This window comes from Temnothorax curvispinosus, unplaced genomic scaffold (assembly GCF_003070985.1).
Source record: "Temnothorax curvispinosus isolate PA1 unplaced genomic scaffold, ASM307098v1 QBEX01006175.1, whole genome shotgun sequence".
NCBI classification, from domain to species: Eukaryota; Metazoa; Arthropoda; class Insecta; order Hymenoptera; family Formicidae; genus Temnothorax; species Temnothorax curvispinosus.
This window is the reverse complement of record NW_020215955.1, coordinates 247369-275159: the sequence shown is the minus strand read 5'-3', so window position 1 is coordinate 275159 and position 27791 is coordinate 247369. Positions and strand designations below refer to the sequence as shown.

The 27791-nt window shown below is 39.9% G+C and overlaps 1 protein-coding gene across 1 annotated transcript; it reads right to left on the bottom strand.

Moving 5' to 3' along the window:
* Nucleotides 1–3573: 3573 nt before the first annotated feature.
* Nucleotides 3574–27791, bottom strand: LOC112455552 (transcription factor hamlet-like). The gene is made up of 2 exons (XM_025017558.1): nt 26833–27791; nt 3574–6192 (listed from the first exon to the last, which is right to left on the bottom strand). The coding sequence occupies exon 2, from the start codon at nt 6140–6142 to the stop codon at nt 4781–4783; it is 1362 nt and encodes a 453-aa protein (XP_024873326.1). The 5' UTR covers nt 6143–6192; nt 26833–27791; the 3' UTR covers nt 3574–4780.

Below are 27791 nucleotides of genomic sequence, written 5' to 3'. Positions count from 1 at the left end.
ATTTTAGATTTGATGTGTAAGAGAAAAAGAAAGTAATAAAGCTAGAAAGTTAATCATAATGAAGTAGACAGCCTTTTTTCGTTAGAAAGATCGCGCGCGTTAGAAAGATAATAGAATAAGAATAGGCAATTTTGATAAAGAAGCGCCACGTACTTAATGATGACTCTAAGACAGAATATATATCTATCTGTCACTCAAGCCGCAAGCCTTCTAATTTAGCAATATGATTTCGCGGAGGTTGCACGTTTAATCTTCCACAATCGTCCACACGCGGAGATCTTTGCGCGCACGATGATAATACACACGTAAGGTCCTGGTATTCACGCGAGGCATTCACGCACACAAGATCTCGTATTTTCTCTACGTGAAAGATACTGGACACGTGAGGTCCTTAAGATCTGCCCTCACACGAAGCTCTCGCGCATAAATCTACCTTGTGCACACGCAAGACGGATAGACGGTCATACCGTTCCCCCTTACGCTTTAGCTTCCATTATGCCTTTGACCTCCCGCGTTACGCTCCTGCTACCAGGAATTGATTGGGTTAATCCCGAGGATCAACGGATCCGCACCTGCGGATACTACGGCGTTCGCGTATCGAGCGAATGCATTCGCTAGAAAGTGCCGATAAATTTGCACCTGACTCAAGGAGCGGAAGACGATTACATCGTTTTACCCAAGGTACGGTCTTCAGCGACCGTCCGCAGGAAACGAGGGGATATATCATCATCCCGTGTGGGATTGCCCGCGGTGGGATTTACCAGGCACTCCGCTCGTTTACTCGCTTCTTCTTGCCCGATCATCGCCGGCAGGAAGCACGCGGCTTTTCCACGCCGCAGAGATTCCGCGTATGCCACGCCGCGTCGGTTTCAGATCGGGTCCTCTTTCTTCACCGTAGACGTTTCCGCGGTTCGATGAGAACCTCGAGAGATATTTCGCACCGTTCGCCGTTCGTTGCCAAGAAGTGCCGGCCGGAATGATACCAGTTTACCGCCGTAAGTTTTTGCTCGGCCCCGCGAAACACGTTGCATATCGGCGCGGATATCGTTTCTCGACGTTAATCGCAAACAAAGCATCACGGTCGAACAAGCGGAGCAGAAATGCCTCGCTACATCCCGCTGTCATTTGCCCAACCGCGAATAAAAAAAAGCCGCCTAACGAGATGTGTCAGCAGCTATCCGCGTTAGTGCAATCTATCAGAGATGCGAGATCAGATATTATACGACAGTACTTCCCGTTAATTTCTTCCAGAGCTTTTAGATGCTTAATGCGTAATAAAGAAAACGATATTGCGGAAATTAATATCAATAAATTGTCACTTGTCTTCTTATTTAATTTCCGAGCTGCAAGATTAGGTAATTCAAAAAACCGCATAATATAGTATACCGATTACCGATTACGATCTCAAACCGTGTATACGAGTACCATGGAGTTCGTTAAGTTCGCGATGGAGAGGATCGCGTCGCTATTACGTTTTTCTGCCGACCTGATAATTATATATTTAATGACTGCTGTTACGGATTTCTTTCCGCGGCGTGAATTGGTTTCAGAGACGAAGAAGTGTAGAGTCGTTCTTTTCCGCTTCTTCGGAGCAGCGACGTGTCGCGATCAGTCTTCATTCAGGTGTTTCGCGGAATTTCGATTGAAAAGTAAACGTAATTATCTCTTTGACAATTCTTGAAATAAACTTTAATTATATTTTTATTGGATCAATGACGATAATTATATGCGTTTCTGGATGTTCGAGTGATTTGTGTATCAAAGTGTATTCCAGCGAAGTGTATTTGTATTCCATTGAAAGAAGATTGAGAAACGTTGCGCTAGGTATTCGCGTTTCATTTCGCGGCGATAATTTCTGGCATATCTCCGCGACACGTCACCGGCTTCCTCGATTGAAAACTTAATGATCCGAGGTGCGCGCGGAGTGCGACGAACTTTCCGAGCTCTTCCGATTTCCCAACGCAGCAAGACCGATCGGCGCACGGAGATCCGCCCATCGATTTCTAAACACTATTTTATTATCCGGCTTCCTCAGCGGATCATTGGTCCCGACAATTCCGCGATCCGCGGATTACGCTCGAAGGCGCCCGAGTTGCCCGAGCGCTGAAATTCACTTTCTAGGTCGTAAAATCGAGTGATCACCCATCAGCGCTTTCTGCCGCAACAAATCGTCCCTTGTTCTTGAACTTTTTCTTCCATTAATTTTCTTCGTCTGCCCGGGGTTACGAATTCTTTCGACAAACGTTCGATATTTGCGAATCTTGTGACACGTGACGTGATAATTTTTCAAATTTTAAGCTGAGATGCTCATCGGATTATGCAAATTTAGCAACGTATTTGGAAATTACGCCCAGCGACACTACGCGAGCAACGAATATTTAACTGGACATTCTAGTATGCACATATTACTTAACTTTTCCTCTCACGTTTCTTGTAGCTACGTGACTTGTTCTTGATTTTTAATTAGCAATAAAGATATTATTAACAAGGCTTGTGCATCAGCCTATAGCAAAATTATTATTGCCATTGCAATTTTTTATATTTATCATATACATATAAATTTGTTGGTATTTGGAAGAACCGATACACACGTCGTTTATTCTATGATTAAATGGCCCGCAATTTCTTCGGATGATACTTCGCGTTGATCTCGAAATCGGACATCTGCATCAACTTCGAGCTGAACCCGTCGCGCGAAAGGAATGCGTCGTGAAAGGTAGAAAAGTGTAGGGACGATCGAAAGGATTGCAACGGCCTTAATTACAGTGCCGGCGCTTTTTTCCGTGCTATCCTTTCTTCTTTGCAAATTAGTCATGCATTATGCCGTTATAATTTGCGACGCGGCTTAACGTAATTTAAGAACAATGTCGTTTTTTTCACAGGAATTTCTTACCATTTGCGAGTAATATTGGCCGGCTGATGTAATTTATATTTTTTTTCCCGGTATTAATGAAAAACTTTGTATTATAGCGATTCAAACTTACGGTGATTAAAAGTGGCGATTAAATTCATCTATGACAATTCTCGTTAAGGGGATCCTGCAGCCGTATGATTTACCGACATTATCGTTTTTCGATGGATCTTTTAATTGGCTTTACAGAATTGCAAGTTTTTGGTCTAGAATTAAAGTACGCACAAAAATCTAGGGCAGAAAACGCGATTTTATATCAAAAACGCCAAAAAATTAAAAATGTTACTTATTTGGGCACATACGCAGCTGTCACCTGACGACAATATTTGCTTAAAACAAAAATTCTGCAGTTTATACATACATAATTTTTATCATCTGCCCTTGGGAAAACATGTAGGAATAATATCGTGCAAGTAGAAGTAAGATTCAATGCGTACAAAAAAAGATCCATCGAAAAATTATTTTAGTAATGCAAATACGGATGCAAATGACAAGAAGAGCAGCAACAGTAGTTGCCGGATCTTGCGAGAGATGGCGAGCAATCGAAAAAAGGACAGATGTCATTTCGTTAGACAAAGACAGATATAGGGAAAACAAAATTAGAAAGGTTGACATTATCGACATCGAGGAAGTTCGCCAGTCACTGCAGGATCCCCTTAAGTAAGAATAAAAATATTGCGACAGCCTGTAAGCATAAATTAATTATGTCTTGTACACATCATTCTGTTGATGATTCTACAATTGTGCCTACGAAGGGAGTAGAATGAACAAAATGCTCCTTATCATTAATATTGAGCTTGTATGTGAGAAATATGAAAGAGAAGACACAAATATATTTAAGGTAAAATTTATGTAAGATCGAAATTTATTAAGTGTAATACCAAGTGCAACTTTCATCTCGTTTCACAAAAAAACATAAAAATTTAACACGTATAATAATCTCTATACTTTATATAGATTATATCACTTAGAATTGCAATTCTCCAATCAAATTAAAAAGATGGATGTAATAAAAATGAATAAAATTAAATATTAAATTTTACAGACCAAAAAACGCAAGAGATATATTTACATCTTCTCTTATAAAGTAAAAGTCTATATTAAATATAGACTTCATCTTTTCCATCTTCACAAATCGGTCCTATAGATTACGATCAACTCCGGCTATTTTTCTATGACTTTCCGGCTCACTCAAGCACGCGTTTAAGTCTAATATTCTAATATTGTACGATATTTAGTGTAGGTTAATTGTTTATCTAACTTTATTATTAAGGCTTTTTATATTGATCCGGTTGGATCGTATTCTTCAGGATTGAAGGACGATACATCCTAGTTAGGCACATGTTTCTTCAAGGCACCACGTTTTAATTTATCTCTCACAGTAAATTGAATCTACGTATTAATCCTTCAGGTTAACATTCTGCGAATTCGTTTTAAAGTCCGTAATTATTAAAACCTAGAATAAAAAAACTGATTCGACTGTTGCTCGCTAGTTCGAGCAAGGAATTCGTCGCCGATCTTTAGGATTTATCTTTATCAATATCTATAGATCACTTTCTTTTTCTTCACAGATTCCGCCGGTTTACCTTTACGTTTCGGCTTATAGGAATTTCTACGAGGAAATGAAATAATTTACCTCATAATGTAGTTTCGAATTAATCTAAGATCACTGTAAATAATATAGTTCTTCGTAGCAATATCTTATGGAATTTTGTTAAAAGTTTAATTTTTTCAAGTCTTTCGCTTTTAGTCAATTCCGACGGTTCAAAATATCGAATTTTCTCTTATTCTCGAACTCTATCGCGCTTTGATGAACCGACGAAAACCTTTCTTAACTGGATTATCATGCTGATAATCGCGCCCCAGGATTCAGGTATTATTGCCGGGAGAGAGTGGCGGCGAGTTCACTTCCCTTTGTTCCTCCTGGACGCTCTCCGGCCTGCTGGCCGTACTGCTCGACCTCGAACTGAGATTGTCCCGGTCGCTGAAGTACGACGAGTCGCCTCGCTTTTCCTCCAGCTGCAGTTGCTGCTTGTCGTTTCTGAAGTCATCAGTTGCGTGACCTAGTAGACCAGGGAAGTACGGTATGCTCTGTCGTTGCGAGGTGATCTTTCCCATGAAGCTGCGGATCTCCTCGAAGTAGGAATCGTCGGCTCGCGGAAGTTGACCGTGATACCTCGATCTGACCTCATCCAGTATCGTCGGCCCATCCGCGTCGTGCTTCTTCAGATGACGATCCAGATTGGTTTGTTGGCCGAAGCATCTCTCGCAAAGCGGACACTTAAACGGCTTTTCCTTGTTGTGGATGTTTCTGACGTGACGCTGAAGGTTGCTGGAGATGCTGAAGCTCCTCTCGCAGTATTTGCACTTATACGGTTGTTCGCCGGTATGCGTCCTCAGGTGTCTCGTCAGGTTCGCCGATCTAGGGAAGACCTTACCGCAGAATTTGCAGGAGTATCTGTCCTTGGGCTTGAGACCCGCTTGCATGCTGATCGAATAGGGCGGCAAACTCGAGCTCTGTTGTTGCGGCTGTTGTTGCTGCTGCTGTTGCTGCTGTTGCGAGGGATGATTCTGCTGATGCTGGGATTGTTGACCAACGGCCGGACTGACAGCTCTCGCGGTCGGCTGCGACGAGGACGAGGAGGACGTGGATGACGAGGTCGAGGAAAATCTGTTGGGCGGCAGGGGTACCATTGTCGGTAGCGCTCTGACTTGGATCTTTGGCAGATCGGGCACTGGCGAGCTGTGATGATGTGACCTGTACATCGCTTCCAGAACGAGCGGGTGCATCGCGTGATGCTGTGGAAAGAGCACCGTGTGGTAGGGCAGACTACTACCGCCCAGGCTGTTCTGATTCAGCACCTCGATCTCGTTTTGGTTCTCATCCCTGAGCCGCTCCTTCTTGTGATCGACACGAAGATCAAGCGGCTCGCAGTCGAGCTCGTCCTGATTATGCGGCTGGGGCGGTCGGGCCGCGGGACTCATGTGCGGCTGCTGCTGTTGCTGATTCGTCGGGCTCGACATGCCGCGGCCGTGACCGTGGCTGAGATCGTATGGCAGCTCCTCTACGTCCGGCACGCGGACGCTCAGAGGATAAATGCTAGCTTGCTTTGGGCTTATGTGGCCCGGCATCTTTCTCGGACTCGAGTCTTTCTCCCGCATGGCTGGAGGGTACTTCGGGTCGTGCAGCAACGTCGGGGGCAGGGTGATGCTACCGAGGTATCCGCTCATCACACTGCCTCTATCACTCGGCCTTGCTCCTGCTCTCCGCTTGCGGTAATCTAAAACGTGGAATGTATGACACGTTTAATTAGCTAATAAATAATAAACTAAAAGGAATTAAATAAAAATAGTATAAGGACCCTCAAAATTAAAAATATAAATTGGAAGAGGCTGTAAAAGGGTCACACGCGGTTCTTAGTGCGTAGTATCAATATCACTGATTTATTGTTTAATTGTAGCATTGTTTAAATAAACCCTATTGTAACATCTTAATTACTTTTCCAGATATGGATCTTTTAGTCTTATTATGTTTCTGTGAAATTTCCAATCAGTAAACTCACCATGTTGTAAAGAAGAATAGTTTTATTATTTTATACTTTTTAATATACCGCTGAAGATGGCTCAAATTAGAGCCGAAACGTACAGATGGATGTAATTGAACAATAAATCAGTGATATTGATACTACGCACTAAAAACCGCGCGTGACCCTTACAGCCTCTTCCAATTTATATTTTTAAAGGGAATTATATCTTTTACTTTTGGCTATTAAATTGAAAATATCTAGCCATATGGAGGAAGGTAATTACATAGAAAATTGTTAAACATGTGAATCATAAAGCAATTTACACGTTAGAAATTACAAAACTTATTAACTTATTAACATTAAATATATTTTTTTGTAAGCGAAATTTTTAGAAATATTGAGAAACGTTCCATATTAATTTAGGTATTTGTATTTTTCATGGAAGCCGAGGAGACAACGGCTTCTAATATGTTAATAGGGCGGCTACGTAAAGATTTAGAATAAGATTGCTTTATTGTACCAGCAGCTAGATAAACCGAAAACAATTCCGAAAAGGTAATTGTTCTCGCGCGCGTAAGTATTCGCGGAGTCATGCCTACTATGACTAATTAATAAAGAGCTTTAACAAAGATAAATTATTTTCTTTTGTCTAGGCTTACACTTTATATATATTTGGAATATTATGTTAAAATATTAATCTCTTAAGTAATAGCAAAATTTGAAGTTGACAAGACAATAGCGAAAATAAAAAATATGTTGTTGAGCAACGTAGACGTGTGGTGTTAGATAAATTTTAAGGTCACGTCCGATTACAACACTCGAAACATCAATCAAAAGTAATTGAATATACCAATCTGTGGCATCTCTAGATAGACACAACCGATTATTAGATATACGTATCGCGTAACATCGGCCGGTTGACAAGCGAGCCTCACCGCTTGTGTTTCATAAATCAAAAACTCATCGTGCCAGACTTTCTTTCTGTCGCTCGTAATAGAACCAGATTACGTCGAGTCGAGAAGAATGGATAAGCGTTATAGAATCGCTAGGAAACGACGCTATTTGGAAACATTAGTGAAAGGATCTCCTTCTCTCTCTCCTTTCTCGACATCATCGTGAATCGTAGCGCGAAACAGGCAGGGAGAGACAGGGTAGAGAAAGAGAGAGTGAAAAAAGAGAGAAAGGCAAAGAGAGGGAACGCAACGGGACTCGATAAATCAAGGCATCAATCGCGTTGTGATAAATGTGTCTTCGGCCCGAGGCTACGTCGAAGATTTTAGAAGCCGAAGAAATCGATCTCCCGGGCAAATCGACCTGCTCGCATTTTTACCGTTCGACGTCAGACGTCGGGGATAGAAAAAGAAAATATAGATGAAGTAGGAACACCTGCCAGATATGTAAGATGTGTCTATCAGATTTTTACGATCCCGTATTATGGATCATTCAGTCGAGCCTTTCTCTCTGTCTCTCTCTTCCTCTCGTTTTATGCCCTGTTTCTAAATGCTTCACCGTTTCACTCTGGCACGTGCTTCGGACTCCGTAGCGCCCGCTAATTGACAGAATTTTATTAATGGATCGCGATCATACGCGCAGTTAATTTTGCTCGAATTTTTTCCGTCTCGCTCGTCAGCGAATAGGATACCGTAAGTTCTTCCGCGATGTAACGAAGTAACGATATCTGTAACAATTCGAAAGGTCTGTTTGAACAACTTGTCGGTTAAATATAAACATGCTGTCAATTAGTTCACGTCTTAAAGAAACATAAGGTAAATAAACCGAAGACAATTCCAAAAACGTAATTTTCGCACGCGTATCCGCGAAGCTATGCTTGTGACCAATTAATAAGTTAATAACCAATTAATAACCAATTAATAACTAATTTAATAACGATAAATTCTTTTCTTTTGTCTCGGCCTACGCAAACGATACAATAGGAAAGAAGAAATAGAAAATGTTTTGAATGTGTATAATCATGAATATTGATTGTTACATTTAAATTGCTAGAATACAGATATGAAATTTAAAATGTAAACATGATGGAGGAATTAATTCAACACATGTAATTTCATAAGTCATGAACGCAAGGAATATTTCACATTTTTTATCTTCCGTTTTACCATTCTGTCATGTTTATTTGCCAGCTGCAATAATTATCGACACGTTCCCGGCGTTCCCGCACGGAATATTCAGTTTCTGAAGAAAGAAAAATAATGTTTTTTGTTTGTCATATACTGCGGAGAGATCGCCGTGATAAGTCGATTCGTCGGCTGAAAGTGACGCAGCTATGTCGAGATCACTGCTTTCCGCGTGTTCTTGCAAGCATTGATGTCTCTATCCGCGCATGGCGAGAAGGCGAGTATATTTTATCTTCAATCGCCACGTGCTACCGAGCTAAACGTAGAAACGCGAGAAGCTTTTATTAAGTATATCGCAAACATATCTCACCGTGACTATATACATATTTGTTGATTTTTCCAACAGTACAACAGAGAAATATAAAATATATAATCAAATCAAAGTTAAAAACGATTAAAAATCAAATTTAAAGAAATGTAAATCTAAAGAAACTTAATTTTCTTCTCTTTGTATATGTAATGCATTACACGTACACAGAGTAAGTTTATGGGACAAATCAAATATATTTTTTAATAGTAGAACAAATAGATAAACTACAAGTTATTACATTTCATTGTGTGAATATTTTTATACAATGTTGGATAAAGCATATTTAATCGGGTATTAAATGTGATATATCGGATAACAATTTCAGCTCATTGACATAATCGGATAACTTTTCATCAGATGTCACTCGATTTCATCGGTTATTATATTTTGTCAAAATATTTTTTGATTGAATATAACGTATTGCATTGGATGTTAAGCTTGGTCAGATAAAATAGTTTTAAAGTTGCTGGCCATTTTTCTCAGTGCATGTTAAATTTACTCATGAGCTTTAAATATGCTAACACGATCTGGAAAATCTCTCACCGTCGCAGATATAAGCAATTAATGCAATGATTTAATGGGTTTCATCACCAAGTCGTAAACATATCTATATATATATCTCGATGGAGATCGCGATCGTTTAGCGATCGATGGCTCTGTCTGTGTATCGTTGCGCTTGGACTGATCCAGTTACAAACCAGAAACTCTAATCCGCTCTTCGGTTGTCCACTTCGGCGAAAGAGAAATCTGCTCGTTGTGCCATCAGCGCGGCCGAGAGGGCGAGGCGGAAAAAGAGCGGACGAGCGCAAAAATATCGCTCGTCCGACGATAATAGTGAAAAGCGTTAATTATGGGCGTTAAGAGGGATTCCTTGAGACTTGGGTTTCGAAGTCGAAAGTACGCGCGACGCGACACCGATCGCGGCGGTCGATTTTTCTGTATTGTCGCTTGCTGTCGCCGTCGCTGCCTCGCGCGCAAGAAAGTGATAGTAGTAGAACGTGTGTGTTGTCCGGCGAGAGATGCGGTCGATTAAGCTCGATTTACATGTACTTTCCCTTGTTCCCCGTAATAATACTCCGCGAGGAGAAACTTTCGCGCGACTCGAGTGCGGACGCATCCTCGGGCGACGCCCTGTCGAATTTAAGAAGATGAGAACCTAGCGATCTGTGCTTGGATCGAGTTGTTTAAACTTTTGGGTAACATGTTATAGCGAAGGAATCGATATCATTTTTAAGCGATATCATTTTTAAATGCATTGCTATATAATACTATATCAAAATATAGTACACTAGCTTGATACTAGTGTTTCACTACGGTATGAACTACTTTAAATGAAAAACCAAATCGATATTTCATCGGGTCTAAGAGATAGGAATCCATGAAAATAATCCCTTAATTCTTAGTGGGTGCTTACGTCATGGAAGGAATATACTCCCCGAATTTCATGTTTCTAGGTTTAGAGGTTTGGGTTGAGCGTTGATGAGTCAGTCAGTCAGTCAGTCAATCAGGACATTTGTTTTTATGTACATAGAATATAGATAGATAAAGATAGATAGGTTAATTCAAAAATTCAAAGTTTGTAAATTGTTTTTATTTTAAAAAATTTTGTACATTTAGTTATTTGATATAAAAATCGAAGATTTATAATCTAAATATCAAATTTGACTTTTATTAAAAAATAGTGCGCAATGGAATAAGCCAGAAATAAAATATATTATCGATTCTAATGCAGCGCATTCTCCGATCGGCTTGATTAAATTTGTTTTAAAAATCTCGGATTTTTTTCTGCGCCGAGCGGAGTTTCTCTGAGCGGCCGAGAGTGAGTAATGTCCACGGGAAATGGTAGCCGGTTACGCGGAACAGGAGGAGAAATAAGAAGAGCGAAAGAAAGAGGAGCGCGGTTGGCGAGGACTGACGTCTGTTACGTGAATCAACCGGGACTGACGTTTCTCGAGATCTCCCGAGATGTTGGTAGCCGCGATCCAGTTTTCGGTTTCTAGAAAGTCGGGATGAGCCCGGGCGTGGTTTGTATCTCTTTCCCGCTCAGTCCGCTCACCCTGTCCTGCTCTTTCTCTCGCTACGTCGTCCTTGCTGGTATGATTTCTCTGCCGACATTCACCTACGTGTACGATAAGTGCTTCTCCAGGGCCGCATGCATCTTGATATTGCGCGATACTCTATTGAATACATCTCTCGATACGAATGCTCTTTATCATTTTATTATATGTATATAATACGGTTTTTCTATCTATCAGAATAAATGAGATTCGGGTAGAAATAATTTAAAAAAAGTTATATACAAATGTCACATTTTGTCTATAAATATTTAAATCTCTTCGGTTTTTTACATATGTTTTATATATAAGAATCTACACATACGCATATACAAACACAATCTTTAGCATTTAATTTATTGTAATTTTCCCCGAGCCACGCTTATTTTTTTATCAATTTATGATAAGTAGGTGCCGTCTCACAGATACCAATATAAGATCGGGCTTTTGCGAATCGCAGGCAGGTGACGATTATTTTCACTTTAATTAATTCCCGCGTGTGTAACATACCATAAACGATGGTCATGTAACGCATATTTATTCACTACTTGTTATCCAAAAGAGACATCCCTGGTCGCTTGTCGAGCACGAAGACGATTTTAATCGGCCGTTTTTTCTCGCGTGACGTAATTCCTCTTTCTTCGTTCGCAAAGAAAAAAAGAGAGCCGAGCGGGACCAAAAGAAGGAAGCGCCAATTTTCTTCGCGTGCATAATAGGCGGATCTTAATACACTTCGCGGCAGCGAAATCTTCATTGAATCACTCCCCTCCAACATCCTTAGATTACTGAAGTATTGTGCGATCTTAATTTCCGCGTTGCGATTTGTCGCTGGTTTTTTTCTTCTTTTTACAAATGCAATGTCCGCTTCGGTCACAACATTGTTAAATTATTTATAATTTGCAGGAACTTTAAATAATATTTAAATAATATTTTTATACTATATTCAAATAACACTCAAGTAATATTCCTCAGAATAACAAATAAATTTAATGAATGAGCGTGCCTTTCATGCTTTTCAAGATGTCTTTGAGAAAGATTCATATTTCGCACAAGCGCGCGCGATATATTCACGCGCATGTGCTCGTAAGTACTTGCTTCGAAATTTACAGTGCGTTCAACGAATTCGTCACTCGTTATCCTACCGACAATGAGTTACTTGGTCGCGTTGTCGGATCGCGCGCGAGATTTCAATCGACCGTTTTTTTTCGGCTGACACAATTTCTCTCTGCAGTCTCTTCCGTCTACGCTCTAAGGATGTCGCGGGGGAGGGGGGGATGGAGTTAAGGAAGGGAAAAAAATAAGAGTATCATCGATCCACGCGGCCGCGTGTCCTTCCTCGCTCTCCACGCGTGGGACCCGCGTATGGGGTCCGCGATCGCTCCTACCGATAAGCCAACCAAGAAGTGCCGGTATTTAATTACGACGCGCGCCGCTTTAAACACAACCTTGTCGGAGATAAAGTGCGCCATACGTCGCTAAATTGATACATTGCGCGACGCGAAAATATTACTCGCCGTGTGCGACACAGTCACGAAATTTCTTGTGGTAGTTCTGGGCGCATTTGAATATTCTCGTGACTCCCCTGCACCCCAAAAAATAAATAGAATTTTTAAAACAACTCTATAAATCATCAGATTCTAACTGCAACTAAGATGAATATGATGTATTGCGCATCATCGATCCTTTTCGGGGACGAGAGGGCAATCGGTATCACATCTCGCGACTTGGCCCTCGGCCCGCACGAAAAGAATATTCATTCGTTAAATAAAAATATCACAATTCTTTTGATTTGTAATGAGTATTAATTGACAGAAAGGAAAGAGAGAGTTTTTTTATTTCATAAAACGTGTACTCATTGTCAGAAGAAGAGTACACTTTAACCGCATGTTCCTCTTCTCATGAGAAGTCACAGAAGGGTGCAAGCGCGTTTCTTTCGCACTCGCTACTGGCGTTCATGTTACCGAGATTCTCTTGTCCAATTACCTTATTACTATATTACTAGAAATGCGTATATCGATTCTTTATAAGCTTGGGAAATACAGCGTGTAACGACGCGCGTAATGCGAAAAACTGCTCGGCTCCAAAGAAATGTATTCATTACGCTGAAAGAGAGCGAGGTACAAGCAAATAGTTTCCCTCCGCTCCATCCCGCGTCTGTCTCATTATCGTGTTAGTGGCGACGAGCGTTGCCCCTCTGGCTACATTATAAAGACCGGAGATATGACGTGGCGCGCGATCACGTAACGCGCAGAACGTCTTCTTCGTCGTAAAGAAAAATTGTTACTACGCGAAGTTTATCGGGCTCATTAGCCGCTATGATTCATCGGAACGTGTGCGCGACGCATCATTCAGCGTCTCTCGGTGAAAGGATGTAAACAAAGGATACAAAGGAGATACGCACGCGGATCGCGAACCATTTTACCGCTATTAAAGCCGAGAACAAATTGAGAATATCTTCCAGCGAATAATCGCAAAAACCACTCAGTAATTTTACGTAACCAATTTTAATTCTTAGAATATTTGTGGCGCTAGCGTAAGAATCGTAAGATAAATCTATTATACATCACAACATAGAGTTTCAAAAATTGACTGAAATTTTTAATATAAATCCTCCACATATTTGAAGATATTTTTATGATGTGTTTTAAACAGAAGAAAATGTTACCGACTCAGAAATATATATACGAAAGGACTATATTGTTAAAGGACTGTAGATGACTGTGACGACTTTAAAGAAGAATGTATCACTCTTTACGAAGATCAACCTGAATACTTTTAAAGGGAAGGCCACCGCTTCCGATGTCTTCGTTTTGAGTCCTCGGCCTGGATTAATGCGTCCAACGAGTAACAGGTAGTAAATAATCCGCGAAGAGGGAACGGATGGTGAAAGGTCGCGATGTGCTTTCAAAGACGCCACGCATCGAAGTCGGTGCGTAGTGTTTCAGCTTTTAAACGTCGCTTTCTCAGTTCGGTTGGCAGTCGTCGGTCATTATTTATGGATCTCGCGCGCACGCTATAAAGCGCAGCGCGGCGCAGCGTGGCGCAGCACCGTGCCGCGCCGCGAGAATTAATTCGCCGACAACATTACGTCGAGAGGTACGCGCGCGTGCATCCGCCGATAATCCGACGATTATTATTTATGATTCCGCTTGGCATCGCGACGTAAAAGGCTGAATGCTGTCCCGGGTTGTACGCGGGAGCCGACATGTGCGGCGCCCACGCGCGTCCCCTCCTCTGGTTCTCGTTCCTTCATAGACATTATCGTAGCCGGTAGTCTTGCCAATAACGCGTGCAAACGTCGGCATTGTCATTCGGTATATGTCTGCCCATAAATACGCTCCTCCTTCGGTGACGATTTATCTCTCTCGGAGGATCCCGCATCACTCGCACCGCAGATCGAGACTCGACTTTTTGCACGCAATCGATCTTTCTTCGTATGGCGATCGTTTTTCTCGATCGAATCACTCAGAGGCGACTGTTTCGAAAAGATATTTCTCTATAAGATTTGCATGATATAACGCGATTTTATAAGATTTTTTTACGATTTGGACATAACTTGTTCAAAAACGCGCAATGGACAAAATATTCATAATTAACAGATTTATGATTTTACAATTATAACGATTTTGGTTTTATAACGGTTATAAACAGTCTAAAAATCTGCAGATTTATGGACCCAACAAATTGTACATATGTCTATAGATCTGTGTAGTTATCATTTTTAATAAATTTTTACAAAATATATTAATAGATATTTTAATACAATGATTTTTTCAATATAACTAGAAATTGAAGTAATAAATAATAAGATATAAGTGCACCTCTATCGCAATGACAAACACATTATTAATTTTAGTAATTGATCATTTACGATTGCACGTATAACCTCAAGCGTATTCTCCGATACAGTTAATAGAGTGCCATTTAATAGGCAGTTAAAAGTCTTGTATCTTTTTTATGTGTTCCGGTCTTGGCGAGATTTGTAGATGTTCCATCGTGTTAGAATGAATTATTTACGCGTTGTATTGCGGAGGATTCTTTTTCCTATGAAAGTAAATTAATGGCTCTTTAATTCACTAGCTGACGTTACGCGTAAACCGACAGTTGAGAGACAGCGCGAGATCGCAGTCAATCCGTGTAAATCGGTTCTAATCGCGCGGCCACTTCTTGGAAGTGGAAACCGGCAGGCTCGGGTCAGACACGTTTGGAAGTAACTTGCCTACTTTTACGCGAGACATTTCACAGTATATATATCCTCCAAACATTTCCATGTAACGCGAGTATTTTTCTTTTCCCACTCCACTTTTTGTCTCTCCGATGTTATCTCAATAGGAAATTAAAACCCACCTTTCCGAATCGATTAACGCGAAAACAATCTTCCTTAATTGAGGAGTCAAATGGCAGCTAAGCAATAAGATGATATTGTGACTTGTTGAAAAACATTTCGAATTTCATGGTTCATCACGTCTCCGCGGAGACTTCGCAACCGATCGCGATCATTAATCTTCGGGATCTGTCGTCTCATTTACTCGGAAGCGCGCTCGTGAAACGCATCAACGGTCTTATCGACTAAATAAGGCTATCTCTCTCGCTTCTTCGAGCTGAGACGGAAGAATTAAGATTCAGTAGATTGGTTATACTTTTATATACAGTCGGTGACTCTAATAGGATCAAAAATTGGTAAAATCGATCAAGTGATTATTATTGACACTGTCATTAAGAGTGTTACACATATCCTTCCTCGCGCTATTTTCGAGAAACGCTAAGACGTTCACGTTCGCGACGAATTGTGAGGTACATCGAAAGTATAGCCGGCAATTTATTATCATCTCGCAAAAACTGTCGGGAAATGTTGCGTAATCGGTATACAATTCCGTCACTGTTACATCGAGATCGGTTGTTTCAGAATTGAGCAACGTGACGGTGTTCGGATCTGCCCAAGCGAAACTAACTTCCACCTCGTAGTTTTTTTACTTGCTTTTCCGGCCCGGCGAACCCGACAATTGGCCGATAACGTTCGCGGGGGTAGTGGGGGAAGCAAGAAAATTGATCGGCATTTCGGATTTGCCAACGATTTTAATGCGGAGATCGCGATCGCGCGGAAAGCGACTCTTCACCAGGGATTTTCTTTTTTATGGCGTATCCGCGGAATTTTAAATCGTTCAGATGCACGGACATATCTTGGCAAGACGCGCGGTTATACTGTTCGATAGTTTTCTCTATATGCGAGCACGCTGTGATTTAGTTAAATAGCGACTCGCTTCGGACGTTTCCTTATGAAACCGAGGTGTAAAGCGAGCCGCTGGAATCCCGATCCGCGCTCTCACCGTAAAACTAACAACCCCGTTGAATTCCGCGTAACTCATAAGTGAAGCCGATTATATAAAAAGAACGATCACGATGTTAATCCCTCCAATATTGCGCGAATCTTCAATAATTTTTACATGGTTATAGATTTTAAAGAGATTTAATTTGTTACTTTTATGGACCAGTTTCGAGATTAAAATTTGACGTGGATATTTGTATTATAAATAGAGAAAAATGTTTATGTTATGGCAAACGGAAGAAATAACTCGGCGTATCGTATTACGATTTTAAATCGCCTCCTTGAGATTTCAATAAACTCGTGCGCGCGTCTCGCTTTTGCTCATTTAATTTGTTGCTCTCGTTTCGTGTCTCGTCTTGATTTTATTGAGATTTCACTTCTCTCTCGACGCAGATGTCGATCCGACAATCGGACGGAATTTGCAGGACACTAAAATTGAAAGTTCTTACACTCTTAACGTATTTATTTTCAATAATATTAATTATAACAGTTTCTATTATTTGGAGCAACTTTTCGTAAAATTTTTTGTGAGGAATAGAGACAATAATATTTATTTTTTTAATAAATGCAGTAATTTAACTGCTTTTATAAACCGCGAAATAGAAAGAAGAGTGAGAAATTTTAACAAGTAGTTACCATATTATCTTATATATAGAACGGTATTAAATGCAGCTAACATCATAAAATATATTTTCTAGTATAAGTATTTTATTGTGTTCGCATATATTTGTACAAATTCTTATAAAGACGGATATGTAAATATTCAGGTGCTATATAGATATCTGCCTCGTTTCGCTTATAACATAGTTTCACATTTGATAAAAAGCTGCACACGATAAAAGTCGACTGTGAAAGTATTAGTACAACCCGCGGCTACATATAAGAGCCAGGTGCAACATCAAGATTCGTCGCGAATAGTACACGAGCCTTTCTCATGAATTCCGCAGCGTCTTTCCACCGTGTTTGGCCTTTCGTCAGGAAATCGCGGATTAGGGTGAAGAAGTATGGAGGAAGGATGGCGAGGAGGGGAGGGGCGAGGTCGGGGAGAAGAGGACGATGAATAAGGGTTCTGGCGTAACAGAGATATTAGACAATTGGTTCCGCCATTAAACACGATCATCATCAGGCACAATAATTTTCTCAGTTCTGTTAGCCACGCTGAAAATGGTTTCTACCCGCTGGCGGATATCCGAGTTTGCGAAACTGGCCGTTAGTGCAGCCGATGGAAAGCGAACGCAATGAGTACACAAAATCGCTCGCTATTTCGTCCGCGACGACTCTCGTCGAGCATTTGCTGATTGGAGCTATTAACAGTTTCAGCAGCATTGGGTTTCTGTTATCAGAATAATACTCTTAGGAATTTATAGTTAATTTGACTCAGGTTTATTAAATCTTTATTTTGATATCCAGCTAGATTATTTCATAAAATCTCTCTCTCTCTCTCTCTCTCTCTCTCTCTCAAATTATAATCAGAATTTTTACTTAGAAAGACGCAATTAAATAAATTTTTGTACATTAAAGCGGAAAATTTATTTTTATAAAATCTTAGTAGTTCTTTTTGGATATTTAACTTTTTTGAGAAAATGTCAGATTTAAATTGCTAATGTTTATATCAACAAGTTTATATCGAATAATTGCAATATAATTCAAAGATAAATTGTTCTGGAATTTTAACATATTGTATAATAATTTGTTGAAATTAAATTATTATTTTAGAAAAACATTTAAAGTTCTTTTTATTACGTTATTTTTCTACTACGTCCTTATAATATTAATAATGTTTACCTTCTTATGTAATGTAAATATGCTAAATTGATGATAACAATTCTTGAAAACATATATAATTCGCATCGATAAAGTGTTATACTGTTATTATACGGTAACGTAATATTATATAGCTTGCGCAAGGTTCGAATTTTGTTTTAAGCGTTTCACGAACGATCGATCCGGTTTGCAATTGAGAAAATAAAGTTTCATCTTTAACGAGCAATTGTGATTTAAAAGGAGTGAAATCGACCGCGAATAAGAAAACGAGAAGCACGACAGTATAGAAAATAAACGGGGAACGCCCGTGAGTGATGGCACATGGGGACCGAGTGGACTGAACGTAATTTAATTGGACGCTCTAGAAAGTGTCTTCCTAATTAATCGATTAGCACATTATTAGTTCTTGTATCGGACGAGTGCGAATCAGGAAGCGGTCGCGTAATTAAACATTTAATTTAATATTGCTTCAGTACTGCCTTCCATAATGATTACTAATGAGAAAAGATCTTCTTAATTAACATAAACTCCCTTCGATGGTTTATGTATTATAGATTCATTAATATGTTCTCTCAGTTCGAGAAGCATATATATAGGATCATCCAAGTTTCATCAAAACATTGTGTTAATTTTTGAAGTTATAATAATAAATTAATAAAATAATAATAATAAATATAAAATAAATATAATAATATAAATTTCTGTTATTCTCGCATCAAGAAATGTTATTTACAACGATTACTAAAAATTATTTTAACATTTATCAAATCCGAACACTTATAACGTTTAAAATATACATTTACGGTGGCGCGTATGCTTTCATTCGTTAAACTAAATATAAGCGAATTACTCTCGGTTTGTAATTAAATAATTATCGCGTTTTTAAATTACGCGAAATCGTTTCGTTGAAACGAGCCACATCGGTCGGGGTGCGCAACTTTTTGCTAGGCGTACAAGGAAAACCGAGGAATCTCCCTCCTCGATCGCTTGAAATCGCCAACAGGATTACACGGACTCTTCCATATTGCGCATAAATATATACAACGATCGGCCACGAAATCAGGAATAGATTTTCATGAATTTTCCTCTGGGGCCGGTTATTGCCCAGCCGTTGGCCTGATTCCCTTTCTTTAACCTCCCTTCCACTTCCACCTCCTTCCCTGATCTGTCTTCCGTCCTCTTCCGCGATCGGTACCGTTCCCTCTTGTCGTCCCCTTCGTCGTAACGCATCTATCTCGTCTCCTCTCCACGCTCGATCGTCTGCCGATCCGCCGATCTCGTTCACCGTACCGCCCAACTTCTACGCGGCATCTCCGACCGTTTCCTCATGAAATATTCACGCAGTACGACGAAATCATCGTTTGTTAGTCAACACCATCTCTTCGTCTTTTTTCTCCTCCTTCTCTTTCCTTCTCTCTGACGAGAGCGCGAGGACCTTACACTGTCGGGCATTGTCAGCCTCGTTGTTCGTGGCCCATTTCTTTCTGCGCTCCGACGACCTTTTAGTTATCGTCACGTTTCTTTTCTCGCGATGCATTTGCGAGTAGAAAATACATTTTAGATATAAAAAAATGCTTTTTTATATATTTTAAATCGAACATCTTGCAATTTATTGAAGAAATTTGAAGTTTCTCTTCTAGGTTTGTGAAAAAAAGAATTTTATGAAGAACGTAAAACGCCGAAAGAAAAACTGGCAAGGATATAAAAATAAATTTAAGCAATAATGAACAATGGCATAATCATGTTGTAATTATATATAATTAGGAACTTAGTGTATTAGTAAAACATTGATAAAACTGAGATTTAAGATTAAAGTTACTTAAAAGTTAGTTATAGTAAAATTTATTAAACTAAAAGTTTGTTTTTATACAAATTTATGTTTAATAACTAATTTCTACTTGAAAAAATTAACTTGTACTTGTCGTACTTAAAAGAATCTGGATTAGAGATATTCAATACGTTAAAATTATTATCAAATACATACTTGATATTATCAATACATACTTGATTAGCATTTATATTCGTATTTAGATTCGTACAAATCTACGATTTTTTTAAATAAAAAATTTAAATATAGAAAGATGCTGATTAAAATTTTATCGTGCAAAACTAAAAGATAAATCTTGTTCTTGTATTAAAAGCAAAACGTATTTCCTGGTCATTATATTAATGCCACTAGCCATAATTTTTCGTAGAATTTGTCAAAAGTTGCCGTGATAGCAAGGTGCTCGATAGTAAAATATTACATGACACGCCTAGGTCTAATCAATGCCTAAATTACTAGTGCCCTTGCAACCTTGGAACGAAATGGTATTCGTATAGCATCACAAGGTCGCCGCCGCCTAATGATGCACGAAACGAAAATTGGTGAAAGGATGCGTGGGCTAACACAGCCTCTCTGAAGGGTGCCGTGACGTTCGCAAAGATTTTCTGCGCTTTTAATGAGCAGGTAGATCGTTAATAGACCGCATCGATCGTGAGAACATTTTCGTTTCCAGCCTGATAAATCGGCGCTCTCGTAACGTCCACTACATTCCTATGTGCGTCGATAGATAGGCAAATGAAATGAGTTACAATATCTCAAGGTGGTAAATAAACTTTTACTTATATTTAAGACGATTGTCTTTCATATTCTCAGATTTGTATTTAACTGAAGTTTATCGTGTTCAACATAATGATTGTAAAAGATCACTAATGAGCAAGCGACCGAAATTGTAGCGTACACGATCATACCCTCTTCAATTTGTCAGATGACTGACCGTCTTAAGATGCTGGTTTCGATTTCAATTCATGATTATGTTCGCATGTAACAATGCGAAGGCAGAAGGCGGCTCGTCTCGCAATGACGAGCAAGAAGTAACAAGTGTGCGCAACCTTCAGCGATGATGGAGGGCTGATTAAGCAAACTCAGAAACATGCGTACATGATGCGCACGCGATCGAATCTGCTCACCATTGTATGATTGAATTTTGGATTTTAATATTGATCTGTTTTAATTTTTATTTTTCCGCCAAAATTTACGTAATGCTTTCATTTAATTGGCTACTATAGCTTTAGATTATTTAATCTATATATAATTGTATATTTTTCTACCTTTTATATTTATTATAATTTTGGCCTTATATTCTTATTGAATGAATTTTGTGTCTCAATCTTTTATTAGAAAATGTAAATGCAATATATAAATATATTTGATTATTCATCCAAAGTGAAACTAACATCGTGTACGCATCGAATGAATTATTGCTCGATTACTGCAGCCTAATTATCGATAATTAAATGACTCATAAAATTCGGTCATAATCAGCAAATACAGTCGCAAATTGTCACCGAGCAATTAAATTAAATTAATTCTCGCATTAATTTTGGTACAAGTTGTATTCGTACTTTCCGCGCAATTTAATTGCACGAGATTGAATTATATATCACAATCGATGGTATTGCTAAATGTTTATTTAGTTGTATGATACGATTTAAGATGTTCGATTAAGCGAGATAGCAAGGCGAGGAGGCCGTGGTGAATCGCGAGATGAAATAAGAGGGTCAGCGTGTATGGGATAAGTGGTGGCGCGCATACATACGCGTTGAATAATAAAGCACGTAGGTACTGTCCGGCCCTTTTTTACATCTCCGTTTGCCACTTTACGCACCGCACGATGTTATCTCGTCGTTCTTACATCACGAATGTAGGCTGTGGCCTCAAATTTAAGCTTCCATCTCGAGGCGCTACAATTATCTTTCCACACCGACAAGGTCACCGCATATTGTCCACTCGAAGATGCAGTCGATGCAGCAGTTTTATCATGCCACAAGGCTAACGTCGCGGCGTCGCGTCCGTTCACTACAATTAAATAACGGACAATGCGTTTTTTGTAGTACTACAACGTACCTCGCGTAAAATTGGATGAAAAATTCATTGCACAAAGTTGCGTGTTTTGTTTGTGCTTTCGTGAGTTAAGAAGATCGCCGGCACGGCTCGGCCTATAATTTGCATGTTTTTTTTTCGGCGAGAACGGCTAATTGATATGCAGTTTGCTTAAATGATGCACTTCGTCTTTTCGACGCAAGACATAAATCAAGGCCGAAATAAAAAAAATCACACGTTCGCAGTAATCTTCAACGATTGCCGCTTGGTCGTAAAAGCGTCAGCTTCGTGTTTTGGGCCGCCGCTGAAGGATCTTTCGGCGAGATGCAACGCGTGCTCGCAACGGATTCCCCGTGTTTTTGCATATCTTTCACGTCGAATCAGTTTGTAAATTTTCATTTTCGTCACGAGTGGACATTTAATTGCTAATTCGTAATTTGCAGAATCAACATTAATAGAGACAGAGGACTCGGCTCTATCTTGAATCTTTAGGAGCGTTTAAGAACCGTTACGCAGTCGACTAAACCGCCGGAGCATAAATGCCTTTTATGATCGATCTCTTATGAGGATTTTGGCGCAGTCTGATATTTTTAGCGGATTACGCGCATAATTTTCTTCATAAACTGGTTTGCATAACACACATATATTTATAATGTTTGCTTATTTTCCTGCGAGCGAGCACATCGTGAGATAACGTTAAATTTATCGACCCTATCGTTAGCTATTATTAATGAGATGCGGATGCTATATGTAAAACGGCTTATCGTGATTGCTCATTACGGAAACGTATACTGTCATTCGATCGTGAATCATAAATTTCGTTTAACCGGAATTTTCTCGGTCCACGTGGATTGTTTGTATAGTACGAGATAGAGTTTCTGGACGGCAATGAAATTTAACAATGGCATTGCGGTACTGCTCGAATTTAATTTAAAGGCAGCGAGTCCATTGTACGCGCGAGAATGTATAAATAGACTCGGCATGCGAGCCCACGCATCAGCTTTATGCCACCGAAGATCCCGTCCTCCTCGCGAAACAAATTTACATTTATAGCCATAGGTAAAAAGACGATTAAAGTTATTTCAATTTTCCCCTCTTAAACGACTTCTTATGTAAGTTCGTTCTTTAACGCTCATTTTGCATCACAAAGTGAATCTGTTTACGTCGTAAAAAAATTGCGCTTACTCCAATAATTTTATTTGCCGACATGCAGTTGACTACTGTTAAAAACAATTTATCCTTTATCCTTAGCATTAATAAAAATATTAAATCAAATTATTATAATCTTTTTAGACTTGAAATATTTTGTTTAATTTTATAAAAGTGAAGAATTGTTTATAGTGAGGATATGCATATATGAACAATGGAGAAACTTTAAATTGAAGCCTTACCTCGAAAGAGGGCTTTGTCAAAAATATTGAAGTATAATCAGCGATAAGAAGGTATTTTAAGAATAAAATTAACAGAGAATAAAAAAGGATAAATTGTTTTTAACAGTAGTACTAATATATAAAGCTTCCATTAAATTTTCTTCTGGAGAATTCAAGAAAGAATAAATTAATTTATAAATATAAAATAAAAACTATCAGATTTTATGTAAATATTAAACTAAGAACACATATAAATGTTAAAAAAAAATAATTTAATTACGCACTAAATATCACCCTGCGATGTATGTGTGATAACTATTTAATATAAAGACAGTGTGTATATATATCACTGCAGATTATGGAAGACACCGGTTGATAGAATCACCGCGGCAGAGAAGTTCTTAATGGCCGGTACTCGGTGACGGTAATGTCGTTCGAGGCCCGTTTTATTGCCGTTTGCGCCAGTCCAGGATCGAGGTGAGGACATTGTTCGAACGTCTGGGAATCTCTCATGATTGTCGTGCTCTCCGTAATAGCCGCGTATTCAAATACCGGCCTACCGCTTGTATACGTTTGCCCGGATTGTTGAGTAACGAAATGGAAAAAAAGGAAGTAGGATCCCCCGATGTCGTTCGCGTAATATCGCTTGACACTGCCATGTTCCGTTCGGTTTTGCAAGGATGGGATTGAAGAGAAAAACGGAGTCATTATGTATGGCTTGTGTATTAAACCATATCTGACTCGATATCTCTGGCTCTATTCGACTCTACATTTAATTGCTTTTTCACACATAATGAAGTCACTTTTTCATACATAAAATAATATACGATTACGTAAATTGATGAAAACGAACGAAATTTTAGCGGTTTTATGCAAAATCCGATTTCAATTCACGACGCGCTGACTATGAATGCGACTCTTATTATCACGATCTCTTATTATTAGTTGTAGCTCTGAATTTATTTTCCTCTGATCGATCTCGTATAAGTAGCCAATCTATTTCGCGGCGAGGGAAAGATCTACGTCTGGAAGATCTTACTCGTTATACTCGCGTAGATTTACCTCTTCAAATTTTCTGGCCGCGCAGTCGTACAAATTATCGTTATTCCCATAGGCGAAAGGAGGAGATCCAGCGCGTATTATTTACAATTACTTTCGTGCGATGCGCGATGTTCTCGCCCGTCGTAATTTGCGATTTATCGCGTACGGATAGTCATGGGTGCGTCGGCGCACGTACGAAGCCGATTCTAACAAATTGCCGATAGCGAGGCAGAGATGGATCGGACAACAGCACGAGCAACGGAGTAAGGGAGAGGAAAATAATGGGCCACGGGACAAGAGCGGCCTGCCGCTCTCGGCCGCATTGGTTTCACATAACTGTTAACGGCGTTGTCGGTCGGTCTATATCGAGATCGGCATCGCTCGGCGGCAACAAAAATCACCGCGTCCCGCACTCGACTTACCTGTTATCAATTAACTGTTAATGTACGTACGCTCGGTAGCGCGTCCATTGCGTGTGTTATCGACGCAAGCTGTGCGCTATGAATAATGCATCGCTGGTATATATCTCGTGTGCCACTTAGTCGAATATTCTGACTCGCGTCTTTATTCTCCGAGAGAGATTTTTGACGAGAGAGAAATAAAATTAAATCAACTTTGCGAAATCTGATTTTAGTTTTCATCGAGGAATATTCTTTTTTTTTCTCCAATTGCGATATTCACAGCGACTACAATTTGTAAGAGCTTTAATTTGTAATAGCTATTTTTGGCACTTAATAATTAAATATCTCAGATATGTTTGTACAGAGGAGATTTCGTAACTAATGTGAATGTCGCGTGATTCGACATCCGCCACTTTTGCGTTTGCATTATGGTGGCTTTCGTTGTTTTGACCAGTTCAACGTAAACATATTTATCGGGGTCTCTCGTGTCTTGCGTATCGGATAATCTCACGTGTTCTCTATCCTTCGAATGGGCGCAGTCGCGCGCGCCTGGAGGCACGTAAATTTATGAACGAGGAAACGGCAGGGATGACGCAGGAACATAGCTTTTGCAACGTCTGCTTTCTTGGGCGGCAAAACGAACCGTTCGGTGATATAAGGACGAGCGTGGGCGATTCGCTCTTGCGCGGAATCGCAAGCGCAGCTTCAGAACTGGTCTCGAAACGAATTAGACGACCAACGCATTTTCGCGCGGAACCTTATGAAGAGCGCGAATTTATGGGCGTGACTTTGTGTCCCTTTTAATTGCGTTACCTAAGATTTTCTCGGTGTCAATCTGCAATGGTTACGCGTGTAAGAAAATATGCGAGCGTGATTCATAATTACAAGTATTTTAGTAAATTCTAGTGCTGTCAGTTACTATTTGAATTCATGGTTATTAATTAGCTACTAAAGTTGCGGGAAATAATCCGAAAGGATATCTAGATAATGTCCGAAAAATCTGTATATCTAAATATTACAAAGTATAATATTGGTGATTAATTGATTTCTTAATAATTTTTATAAAAATATCGAGGCATGTACAAATATATGGTATAAGGCACTAAAAATAGTAAGAGATAAATATTTATGTATTAATGTATTCTATTAATTAATTTGAGTTATTATCATATTTTACTTTTGCAAAATGTGCACACTTGTCAGACGATAAACGTACGTCGACAAATTATCGGACAACTTCCGCGGTCATACTCGTGAGCGTTCGATTGTTTTCATTCAAATGAAAACCTCTCCGTGTCTTCGCCTATATTACTATTCAATATTCCTGTTCGCAGATTGCTGCGCACGCGACACCGTGTCTGCATTTCACAGGAACTCTGTAATTACCGGGAGCGAGGGACGCAGGCGCCAGGAGTACGAATCGAGATTTCGTCGACGACGTTGGACGCACGGCCGAACCAACCGAGAAAAAACCGAGAGAGTTAACGTTTCGATTAGCGTAAAGATTTTTTTTAATATTCAGAATCCAAATACTGCGAACGTTGAAATTCCGTTTGTAAACTTTTAAAAACAGTTATAAATTAACGTGAAATGTTCATTTTACAATATTATCTAGAGAAGAAGACAGGAATACGAGATTGTGATTTCAACTTATAAAACTAGATTCATCAAATTAATTTTATAGATAGATTAAATGCTTTAAATTTTGCGAATTATAAATTTACGTAAACCATCGCACCATTTTAAATTTTTCCAAAAAATATTGTATGTTTTTCTATAACTTCTTCAATACTTAATTATTGTGTTTATGTGTTATACTGCATTTATATTGTTTGAGTAGGAAATTGGAAGTTGCATGTTACTTGATGTTTGCTAAGTTCTATCTTATTTCACATTCAAACTGGTTTTTAAAGATTATTATTGACGCAATTTGGCATACGATTAGATTATCATGTCGGGAATATTAATAGAAATGGTTTATAAACGCTCTCGTTCTCCTCTGGAAAATACCGATCGCGCGTCACTCATAAATATTCAGAAGCAGCACTGCTCGGAATACCATAACAATACACCGCATCCCGGCGTCGTGACGACAAACGGGAAGAGAGAAAATCGTAAATCGCTTTACCTTATACGTCATGCCACGACCTTGAAGCCGAGGGTGACAGCGGTTCCTGTACTTCCGTTGACTCGCGGCACTTTTCCACCTTTGCTCTGCTCATAAGGCAATCCGAACGAAAAAGAGAGATAAAAGAAATAGAAAAGGAAAAGAAGAGGAAAGGGAGAAAGTCAGACTGCGCCGGGGGAGGAGTGGTGAAAGAAAGGGTGATGGATGTAGAAGGAACACACTTGTTTTATAACAACACACTATCTTCACACTCGTGATCACTCTCCCTTTTTCCCCTCGTGGAAGGGGCCCTTCCACGTGCGCGAGACGTCGGCCCTTACGAGAATACGAGATACTGGAACGTCCGCACGAACATTCCGCCAAGCCGTACCGGATCGTTCCTCAACGATAATACATCCAGGATCCCAACCGGAAGCCTCTCGTTTCTTGCACCTCGTGGTACCGCAACCACGTGCTCGGATAACGGTTTCGATCGTTCCCGCTCCGGCGAATGTACGACGCGTGTCCCTTTTTTTAGTATATCACACACCGCACCAGACAGCCTTCCGTTTTCTCAGAGAGACAGTTCTCTCCTCTCTCCTCTCTCCTCTCTCTCTCTCTCTTTCTCTCTCTCCTTATTCTTTCTGACTAGAGTTCGTTCTGGTCTCGTGCTCCGATCAGACGCCAAAGGGCGACAATCGACCTTATTAACGGTTCCCTCGTGGTGATTGTTCTACAGGATGATCGATTCCTGTGGGATCACACTGTCAATCCTCGGTGCCGAGCCCGGATGTGTATCGAAACGCGCGAGTGTCGTGTCGACAGGACAGTCGAGTCCTGACTGTTGATTTCTCTCACGGGAGGAGCGACGGAAGGAGCCAACCACGTTGCTCACCACCGTCCGGTGATCGTTTGGTACCCGTGCTCCGTTGTCCAGGTCCTCTCTCGAGGCGTGTGATATCTCCCTCCCCTCCCCCTTC

Bases quoted from the DNA above. Each gene is read 5' to 3' on its own strand.
- LOC112455552 (XM_025017558.1), bottom strand. From the start codon at position 6,142: ATGAGCGGATACCTCGGTAGCATCACCCTGCCCCCGACGTTGCTGCAC.